The sequence below is a fragment of the Furipterus horrens genome, unplaced genomic scaffold (assembly GCF_987537825.1).
Source record: "Furipterus horrens unplaced genomic scaffold, mFurHor1.1.pri manual_scaffold_17, whole genome shotgun sequence".
In the NCBI taxonomy this organism is placed as follows: Eukaryota; Metazoa; Chordata; class Mammalia; order Chiroptera; family Furipteridae; genus Furipterus; species Furipterus horrens.
In genome coordinates, this window is record NW_028327187.1 from 39,124,363 (window position 1) to 39,135,237 (window position 10,875).

General features: G+C 41.5%; 1 protein-coding gene and 1 long non-coding RNA gene across 2 annotated transcripts; both read right to left on the reverse strand.

Moving 5' to 3' along the window:
- Positions 1-7,143: 7,143 nt before the first annotated feature.
- On the reverse strand, positions 7,144-10,838 carry NDUFA1 (NADH:ubiquinone oxidoreductase subunit A1). Its single transcript, XM_090264611.1, has 3 exons — positions 10,690-10,838; positions 9,553-9,642; positions 7,144-7,297 (listed from the first exon to the last, which is right to left on the reverse strand). The coding sequence occupies exons 1-3, from the start codon at positions 10,789-10,791 to the stop codon at positions 7,277-7,279; spliced, it is 213 nt and encodes a 70-aa protein (XP_090120737.1). The 5' UTR covers positions 10,792-10,838; the 3' UTR covers positions 7,144-7,276.
- LOC149990850 (uncharacterized) lies at positions 9,985-10,549 on the reverse strand. The gene is made up of 2 exons (XR_016508584.1): positions 10,165-10,549; positions 9,985-10,065 (listed from the first exon to the last, which is right to left on the reverse strand). It is a non-coding gene; the product is annotated as an uncharacterized LOC149990850 (long non-coding RNA).
- Positions 10,839-10,875: the final 37 nt, after the last annotated feature.

Genomic DNA, 10,875 nt, shown 5'->3' on the forward strand with positions numbered 1-10,875 from the left:
CTGTTGAGACTTTCCACTTCTTCTTGATTCAGTTTTGGAAGGTTGTATATTTCTAGAAATTTGTCCATTTCTTCTAGATTGTCAAATTTCTTGTCATACAGTTGTCTGAAGTAATTTCTAACTATCATTTGTATTTCTGAGGTATCAGTCGTGATTTCTCCTCTTTCATTTCTGATTTTGTTTATTTGTGTCTTCTCTCTTTTTTTCTTGATTAGACTGGCTAGAGGCTTGTCGATTTTGTTGATTTTTTCGAAGAACCAGCTCCTAGTTTTGTTGATCTTTTGGATTGTTTGTTTAGTCTCTATGTCATTTAGTTCTGCTCTGATCTTGATGATTTCATTCCTTCTTCTTGCCCTAGGCTTTGTTTGTTGTTGTTGTTCTAGTTCTTATAGCATTATGGTTATGTTTTTTATTTGAGATTCTTCTAGCCTTTTCAGATATGCCTGTATTGCTATAAACTTCCCTCTCAGGACTGCTTTTGCTGTGTCCCACAGGTTTTGGGTTGTTGTGTGCTCATTATCATTAGTTTCTAGAAATTTCTTGATTTCTTCTTTGATGTCATTGTTAACCCATTCATTATTTAATAGCATGTTATTCAATCTCCATGAGTTTGGGTGTCTTTGATTTTTTTCTCTGAGGTTGATTTCTAGTTTCAAGGCATTGTGATCTGAAAAGATGCTTGATATGATTTCAATTTTCTTGAATTTGTTGAGCTTGTTTTGTGACCTATCATGTGGTCTATCTTTGAAAATGTCCCATGTGCACTTGAAAAGAATGTATATTTTGCTTCTTTGGGGTGAAAAGTTCTATATATATCAGTTAGATCCATGTGGTTTAGTGTGTTGTTCAATGCCTGTATATCCTTGGTGTTTCTTTGCTTTGATGATCTGTCTATTGTTGATAATGGAGTGTTGAAGTCCCCTACTATGAGTGTGTTGTTGTTGATATCCTTTTTGTGGTCTTCTAGTATTTTCTTTTGTGTATTTGGGTGCTCCTATGTTGGGTGCATATATGTTTATCAAAGTCATATCTTCTTGATGGATTGTTCCTTTAAGTATTATGAAATGTCCTTCTTTGTCTCTTTTTATTGTCCTTGCTTTGAAATCCGTTTTGTCTGATATGAGAACTGCTACCCCGGCTTTTTTTTCCGGTCCGTTTGCTTGGAATATTTTTTTATATCCCTTTACTTTCAGTCTGTGTAAATCTTTTGTTTTGAGGTGTGTATCTTGTAGACAGCAAATATGTGGGTCCTGTTTTCTTATCCATTCCGTTACCCTATGTCTTTTAATTGGAGCATTTAATCCATTTACATTTAAGGTTATTATTGACGTGTATTTATTCATTTCCCTTTGTACCTCTGTTCCTCTCCTCTCTTGTTCTTGTCTTCTTTTTTCTTAGAACACTCCCTTTAGCATCTCTTGCAATGCTGGTTTGGTGGAGATGTATTCTTTCAGTCTTCCTTTGTCTGAGAAACTCCTTATTTCACCTTCTATTTTGAATGAGAGCCTTGCTGGGTAGAGTATTCTTGGTTGTAGGCCTTTGTTTTTCATTGCTTGAAATATTTTTGACCATTCCCTTCTGGCTTGTAATGTTTCTGTTGAGAAATCAGTTGATAGCCTTATCGGAGCTCCGTTGTATGTTATTTGCTGTTTTTCTCTTGCTGCTTTTAGGATTCTCTCTTTGTCTTGGAATGTTGCCATTTTAACTATGATGTGCCTTGGAGTGGGTTTTTGGGGGTTCCTCTTGATTGGAACTCTCAGTGCTTCTTGGACTTGCATAGCTTTTTCTCTCATCAGGTTCGGAAAATTTTCTGTCACTATTTCTCCTATCAGATTTTCAATTCCATGCTCCTTTTCTTCTCCCTCTCGTATTCCGATGATCCTTAAATTATTTTTCCTAATGCTATCCTGTAATTCCCTTACATCTTGTTCATATTTTTTCAATCGTTTTTCATTTTGCTGTATTGTCTGGGAGTTTTTCTCTACATTATCTTCTAACTCACTAATCCGATCCTCTGCTTCGTTTAGTCTGCTTTTGACTGATTCTACTGTGTTTTTCAGTTCAGAGATTGCATTCTTAAGTTCTCCCTGGTTCTTGTTAACAGTTTCTATGTCTTTTTTTATGCTGGTGTAGTTCTCTGCCAGTTCCCTGTAATTTTCTTGGAGCTGCTGGTAACTTCCTTGAAGGTTGTCATAGTTGATTTTAAGGATGTCGAGTATATTGAGCTTCTTTACCACCATTGTTTTGAATTCCATGTCTGACATTTGGGCTATGTCTATTTCATCTATCTCTCTTTCTGAGGATTCCTCTTTTCTTTTCATTGAGGGGTTATTTTTGCGTCTTACCATGTTGGATTCTTTTTGTTTGTTTTTATTTATTTATTTGGTTTTTTTTTTGGGGGGGGTAGTCTGCTTTGACTTCCCTCCTTTGTGGTGTAATATTCTTTATCGAAGGTCTGGGAGTTTCAGTGGTGCAGTCTCTTTGATATCCTGAGCCTGATGTTCTTGAGTTACCCTTTATGTCGTTTGTTTATGCTGTTCGATTATATTTCAGATGTTCTTTGATAGGATCTTCCTTCTGGCTAGTTGGTTGAGAGTCACTCTATCCGCTTTGTCTTGAGTTCTTTTGTGGATATGCTGTTAAAGACATAAACACACAACCCAGGCAGGAGATCCACACCCTCAAAAAGTATCCCCCACTCTATCCTGCTATCGTTAGCCAACTAGCCCGTATTAATATAAATGTAAAGAGATTAGAGCTTTTATACTATAAGAAGAATAGATAAGAGTTGTTTTGGGGGAGGAAAAATATAATTTTTGATAGAGGGTGTGATAGATTAATAATAGTTGAGACTGTGCAAGCCAGTAAGTAATATTTACTTTGTATGTTAATAAAAATAGACGAAAAGGATAGAAAAATACATAATATAGTAAGAAAGTGGGATTGTATTGTATTTGGGTTTATATAGTAATTATATTATATTATTTAGAGTGATAGGGGGGCTAAACTAGACACACAAACGAATAAACAACGATTAAAGAGAAAGGATGAGAAGGAGAGGTTATATGCAACACGTTAGAGATAAAGTTTGTTATTTTTGGAAAAGAAGAAGGAAAAACACCCCCCCCAAAAAACCCCAAGAAAATAGAAGAAAGAAAAGAAGAAAGATAAGAAAGTAAAAAATTTACCACAAACCCCCCCCAAAAAAAACCCCAAAAGGGAAGAAAGAAAGGAACAAAGAAAGATAGAAAAGAAAGAAGAACGAAAAAAGAGAAAAAAAATTGAAAAAAAAAATATATATATACCCCCCCAAAAAAACCCCAAGAAAAGAATAAAGAAAGAAGGAAAGAAAAGAAATAATTAAGAAGAAAGAAAGAACAAGGGAGAAAAAAATTGGAAAAAAATAAAGCGATGTTTTTACTCCGTTTTAGCCTTGGTGTGTTGCCTTCTTTTTCTGGGTCCGCAGCTGGTCTAGTGTGGCAGGTCAGAGGTTCTTGTTTTTTGCAGGACTGGTGTGCGCCCCCGGTTGCCGCTATGGTGCGCGCCCGCGGTTGCCGGCAGGGCGCGCTCCCTTGCTGCCCACTGGAGCCAGTTGAGGTGCCCTTGCGCGCGAGCCCCTGCGCCCTCGGGTGGCCCGAGAGTTTGCCCCACGGTTGGAGCCTATTGTTGCCGGGCCGTGGTGGTTCCGCGTTCACGCCGAGGTGTCCCTTCGCGCGTCCCTGCACTCGTGGGCGGCCCGAGAGCTTTCCCTGGGATTGGCGCTTATTGTCCCCGGACTGAGGTGTTTTTGCGCTCGCGCACAGCCCCGTGCCCTTAGTCCTGCTGAGCTGAGCTCCGGGAGTTGGTCTCTCGCCTCTTAGGGCGGGGCAGGGGACACTTGTGCTCAGTGGAAGTGAGCGTCCGTGAGTCGCTGCCTCCTGCTGTTCCCGTGCCGCAGCCCCCCGCCTTCCCTCACCCGTCTGGGCGGGCACAAACAGAGCCTGCGCTAGTGGTCTGCTTTCCGGCCTGGGGCCCTGCGCCCACGGGAGCTGTCTAGGGGTGTCTGTGCACGGTTCTCTGCCTGTTCAGTGGGCCCTCCCTGTGCCCGTTGGGGCACTGATCTTATGTCCGTTGGGGAGTGTCCGAGGGACGCCTGGACTCACGGCCCCGCGCACCTGGGCCAGTGAGTGAGAGCACTTCCCTATGTGCGCCCCCGCGACCCAAGGGTAGGGTTAGGGAGTGGATGAGCGCGCCTCTGCCCCTGGGCTCCTCCAGAACGGCCTACCACCCCCAAACTTTCCTCCCCTCTCCACCGTCCACTAGAGAAAAATATAAAGGAGAATTATGTTCTCACTTGCCCGGCAGCACGCTGTCTCCTGTCCTTCAGCGCCAATGCCACTTGGTCGAGTCCCGTCTCTGCCAGCGGGCAGAGATCCGCTCTCCGCCTGACTCCTCTCCGGGGCAGCCTGTGGTCGCCAAAAATCCTTTGTGGGCTTCCCGCCGCAGCTTGGGCAGCCGCCCCAGTCAGGAATCCCGTTTCGTCCCCTTTTTCTCCGCTATCCTCACTAAACAGGTTGTTCCCAGATGGATTTTCTCTAATCTAGCAGTGCCTTGGCTCAACTCCCGCCAATGCCCAGCTGCTCACTGAGATGTTCTGTCTGCAATTAGCCCAAACTGCAGACGGGTCTCCAGAGCCTAAAACCGCAACCTCTCCTCACTCCTCCGCCATCTTACCTCCTCAAATTAAAAATTTTAAATATCTTTTGCTCTTAAAAGCTTTTATCATATTCAGTATTATACAGGGATTTCCCTAATTTCATGTTATACGGGAGTTTCCCCCAATTCTCTGTGTTAGAGCAAAACTGTGCTACAGAAGTATCGTGTTATATAGGGGATACCTGTACCTAGGTTGTGGGTTCAAATTCCAGGTGGGGCACCTATGGTTGCCCTGGCTGGTATGGCTTAGTTGGTTGGAGCATCATCCCATAAACTGAAAGGTTGCGGGTTCAATCCCCAGTCAGGGCACATACCTAGGTTGAGTTTGGTTCTCAGTTGGGGTGCATATGGAAGGCAACCAATTGATGTTTCTCTCTCTACCCCCCTTCCTCTCTAAAAGCAATGAAGAAATATTCTCAGGTGAAGTAGCATTAAGGTGGGTTTTCCATTTTCAGAAAATACCTTCAGAGCAAGTGAGGTTAGTGTTGTCTGTTGTCTGTTTGCAGTGCTCTGGGAATACTTGAGTTGTGATCACTCTAAGAGAGAACCAAAGGCTCCTGCCACCACCTACACTTACCTCCTGACATCACATTTGAATAAGTGCCCTTGGGGTACCTGGGAGTGTTTAGGGGGTACTTACACCAGCAATGATCCCTTCCACATGCACAGGGCTTTACAGTTACAAACTACATATTTCACATATGTGACTTCATTAGTCTCAGATACCCAGGGACGTATGTAGAAGACATACTATCTTCACTTGTGAGATGGAAGACTTGAGGCTCAGAGCAGTGGACTTGCCTAAGGCCATACAGCTGACAGGTGGTGGAGCTTCCTGATGTGACAGTCCCCCCAATCCTCCCAACATTGCACATAAACTCCTCCGAAAAGAAGGGGTTGTTTGCTTTTTCAGCCTGAGGCAACTCAGTGCATTAAGGTGGAATACACCCTTGGGAAAACAAATGCCTCCAGGGAAGCGATACAGTTCAGGTTTACAGAGAAGCCAAGGGAGAACCTAGGATCAGAACTTAAAGAAAAAAAAAAAAGAACTCGGAGTGGGAGAAAGATAGGGGATTGTTCCTGTTTACTCCTGAATAAGGAGGATTTTCTTAAAACCACTTCCTGGCCTGGCTGGTGTGGCTCAGTGGATTGAGTGCCGGCCTGTGAACCAAAGGGTTGCTGGTTAGATTCCCAGCTAGGGCACATGCCTGGGTTGCAGGCCAGGTCCCTAGTTGGGGGCTTGTGAGAGGCAATCACACACTGATGCTTCTCTCCCTTTCTCCCTCCTTTCCCCTCTCTCTAAAAATCAGTAAGTAAGATCTTTTAAAAAAAACCCACTTCCTGGTACCTCCTTTGATGGAGGCCCTGCTGCTGGTTTCAGGGTTTCTGTCTCAGTACTACTGACACTTTGGGCTACCTAAAACTGTTCTGGAGAGCGACTGTTCTCCGCATTGTAGCATGGTTAGCATTGCTGGCCTCTAACCATTACATGTCACTAACACCTCACCCAACTCCTTATGTTACAACAATGAAAAAAAAATCTTGGAACTTTCCAAATGCATCTTAAGGGGGCAAACTAGCCCTGGTTGAAAACCACTGTTTCAGTCCCTCCTCATCAAAGCAGCTAGGCAAATGTTTGCAAGTCACCATCTCACTCTCCTGTTTCCTGCCCGGCAGAGGCTGCCAATCTCTCCAGTACCTTTTCCTTCTACTTCTGTCTCGCAATCTTTGCTCTAGTTCTGCACATGGCTTGCATTATAGATTATTCCCACACAGCCATGCTAGTGTCCCCACACTCATCCTGTTTTCTCTGCGTGGTGTTCTCCTGTTAGTTGGTTATCTCGTAAATCCTACCCAACCTTCAATATTTGGCTTGATGTGGGCATCACGTGGAAACCTATCCTAGAGGAAACCTCTCACTCAGAGGTCCTACAGTCCCCTGGGTGTTGATTTATGCACATTGAGTATTGCCATCTTTACAATTGTTCACTTTTCAGATCTTTAAATTACGTGGTTACTTTCAGCAGTGAACATGCAATGCTTTATTTCTAGTGGTCAGTATACTCATTTAAATAAATATAATGATTATTGCTGCTCTACCATTGAAACAAAAATCAACACTTAAGCGAATACAGATACAGAATGCATGAAAGGTGCAGTCTCAGTCTGAGAAGCATCCTAACTGGAATTTTAAACACTATTGGATTCACTCAGAAGAGGAACTAGGAAAAAAAACCCAATGTTATAAAATATCCAATACAATAGCAGCAACTACCATTTATGACACATAAGGTGCTGGGCAGTGGTGGGTGCTTAGTATACATTATGTCTATAATTTTACAAGGCTCAGCTACTTTCTAGTTCTTTTTTTTTTTTAAGTGATAAAGCTACCTTGGGTAGATTGCTTGATCTTGTGTAGTAGTTGTATTTTTAAAAAGTAAAGAAAACTTTTGATTTTACTTTTGAATGTTTATTACCCACTACATAATACACTGCATGCTACATAATACACCATATAACCTTCTTGCAGGGATAGATGAACATAATTGAGTTATTTTTCCTCAATCAGGAGAATACTTCCTTAATCAATGTTCTCCAAACCCTGAAAAACAGTTTAAAATGGAAATGTAAGAATTCTGTTCCCATCAAAGATATACATGTACTTTTATTTATAGGGTCACCAAATGGCATTCTCTGTAATTAAAGAAAGTACTTTCACATCCCACATTTCTCTAATTGCAACAATAAACTGGACTGAATTTTATAATCACTAAAGAAAGAATAACTTATGACTTCTAATTTCCATCTTCTGACAGCAGCAAACACACCACTTTATATGAAAAGACTTTCCCCTCCCCCCAAGAACTAAAGTCAAGCAACTTTTTACCATATGGATCCTTCTATAAAGCACCCTCAGAGAGTCAGAGAACAATAAGGTAAAACCGTTTTTTTATAAAATAACAACTAACACAACGGAGATACTATTAACCTGATTCCACTTTTTTTTTTACATATGAAAAAGGGAGGCTTGGAGAGGTTAAAAGTCACTTAAGTCAGAAAGGAAGTAGCAAAGCCAGAATTCAAGTCCAGGGCCCCCCAACTCCAGAACTCTTGCCTTGTGTAAGCATCACACTATTGTTTCTGAAGACCCACTCTATCTTACTCAGTTCACAACCAAATACTTCAGAAATTATTAAGTAAAAGGTTAATCAGTGATGACATTTCTCCCAGGTGTTATAATAACACAGACAAGGTATTTTGCTTACTACTGCAGGAAATATCACCTTGAGAGAAATTAAAATTGCAACCCAAGGAGCCACCTTGTAGAAACTAATTTGTTTAGTTTGGCCAGGGGCCTAGGAGTCTGCATTTTATATCATATGCCAGATTATGATGGCTATTCTTGGACCATATTTTGAGAAATACTGTTCTAGATGAGCAGATAGCCATCATCATGTTCTTTAGATTCTCAAATGGCACTATACTGGAGAGACAGATCACCTAAGTTTAGTCTTCATGATGTTATTTAACCAGTGACCCTCTGTTTTCTCATCTACAAAATGGAATTAATATTTACCTAGGTTCGCTGTAAGGAATAAATAGGCAGAGAAAATAGAAAAAGGTAACCACAAAAATTTTTCAGGCCTGGCCATGTAGCTCAGTTGGCTAGAGCATTATCCGGATATGCTAAGGTGGCCGGTTCGATTCCCAGTCAGGGCACATACACGAATCAACCAATGACTGCATAAATAAGTGGAACAACAAATTGATCTCTCTCCCTTCCTCTCTCTAAAAATAAATATAAATAAAATTAAAAATTTTTTAAAGAGTAATGAAGGTGAACTCCCACAAGATGTTAGAACATACTATTAGGTTGAGCCATATGAAGATGCTACTACTTGGCCATGTTTGACCTCCCAAAACAGCAATTTCATATGATTCAATCTAATATAAAATTATAGTGTTTCTTTACATTATATATGATACTGGTGCAGGAACTATAAACCAATGGAGTACAAAAGAGCACATTTGTGCAACAGGCCCACGTGTATATGGAAATTTAGTTTACTGGAGTGGTATTTCAAATAAAAAAAGGACTGTTCTATAAATGGATAATTGTGATAACTGCCTTTCTCTTGGAAAAAAAGGAATGTTAAATGTCCTGTAGATGGATCAAAGCACAAAACGTAAAAAAAAGTAAAGAAAAAAGAAACTATAACAGAGTTTGGAGAAATTGAAAGAATATATTTTTATAATTTTGAATAGGAAGCTCATTTGGAAGCAAGACATGAAACCCAAAATCCAGAACAATAAAATACAAACTAAACATCAAAATTAAAAACTACTATAATAAAGTGATAAAAGACAAGCAATAGACTGGGGAAAATATTTGTACATATAAGAGACAAAATTATGCCCTGGCTGGTGTGGCTCAGTGGACTGACCACTGGCCTGTGAACCAAAGGCTTGCTGGTTCGATTCCCAGTCAGGGCACATGTCTGGGTTGCGGGCCTGGTCCCCAGTTGGGGGCGTGCGAGGCAACCACACATTGATGTTTCTCTCCCTCTCTTTCTCCCTCCCTTCCCCCTCTCTCTAAAAATAAATAAACAAATAAGAGACAAGATTAATATCAATAATACATAAAGAAAACCTATAAATAAAGAGAGCAGAGCAAGTATATTGATAAACAATCAACAGAACAAGAAATACAAACAATCATTAAATGTGTGAAAGGCTGTTCAACCTTACTAGGTGACAACAAAATGCAAATTCAATTAGCACTGTAAGACCTTTGGTAAAACATTACCAGAACCCACCTCCACCCTGACAAGACGGCTAGCATCAGAGCCATCTTACCTTTGACACATAGTAGCGATTAACTCCAGATATGCGCCTATCTCTATCCAGCAAACGCCACTGATATGAATAATAGGCAACTCTTTTTTCCTACAATTAAAAAAAATCATTATTGCAGTTTTAAGATGAGTGGCCCAATAAGAGGAATATTAGAACTTTAATAAGTGACATTCTAGAATAATGGAATAATCACTGAAATAAAAAAACCAAATTAACAATATAAATATAATCGGACCACTTAAGTTTAGAATTAAGATGGTAACTTACACTTTCTATTTTAACCTGCATTGTTTTTTTCTTTCCTCCCCGCCCCCACCCTTTTAAAGACATGACTACTTGTTTCCATTTGGGACCTAATAGAAAGAAAACAGTGGTAGATCACACGTGAAGGACAATCACAAAACCAAAAAGCAAATACATTTATACACTGTACCCTTGAGATGATGAAAAGAACTAGGAAGAGGAGGAAATTACAGTGCTGAAAAACAGGATCTTGCAGTACATTCCTAAAAGCTTGCAAGAGAAAATGGGGGATAAAAAAATGTCTAGGTAAAAATCTAATTACGGGCCCTGGCCGGGTGACCCAGTTAGTTGGAGCTTCCTCTCACGTACTGAGAGGCTGAGTTTGCGCGAACAGAAAGCAACCAATCGATGTTCCTCTCTGCCTCTCTCCCTTCCTCTCTCTGTGAAATCGATTTTTAAAAAACCAAGGTTGAGGAACAAGTAAAGAATGAGAAGCTAGCAAGATGTGACTAGGAGGAATTAAGATAAAAATTAAGGAACAAAGGAGATTAGAACTCAGAAGGGGGGGGGCAAGACTCACGCCTCCCTCCTCTGCCTAGGAGCTTGGACCTACTCTACGTTTCCAGGCCCCGAATCCCTACTCCGTCCGCTGGCCCGCTCTTCTCCACACAGCAACTAGCTGTTTCTAGCTAGAGCAGAACATTGTTTCCGTCCGGCTTCATTCCGCAAACCTCTGCTTTTTGACAACACGAAAAAAAAAAGGAGGGCGGGGCGCGACCTCGGTATTGCCCTCCTCCGACAAGGGGTATGAACATTAACGGCCTCCCTACCCCGCCGCCCATTACATAACGTCAGTCCGCGGAGTCAGCCTCTGGGCCGGGGAAGCCGCCCTACCTTGCCCCCATTAGTGAACCTGTGGATGTACGCAGTGGCAATTCCGGGGACGAGTAAGCACACGCCCATGACGGCCATCCCGGGGAGGATCTCAAACCACATCGCGGCAAGGTTACTAAGGGACAAAAAACACCACCCAGCTCCCTGAAAAGTGAGCTGCTTCGATCCCTTCCCACTATGCCCTGC

Bases quoted from the DNA above. Each gene is read 5' to 3' on its own strand.
- NDUFA1 (XM_090264611.1), bottom strand. From the start codon at position 10,791: ATGTGGTTTGAGATCCTCCCCGGGATGGCCGTCATGGGCGTGTGCTTA. The intron at 9,643-10,689 runs GTAGGGCGGCTT...TTTTAATTGTAG, and splicing joins GGTTCACTAATGGGGGCAAG to GAAAAAAGAGTTGCCTATTA. The intron at 7,298-9,552 runs GTAAGATGGCTC...ACTGTTTTTCAG, and splicing joins ATCGCTACTATGTGTCAAAG to GGTTTGGAGAACATTGATTA.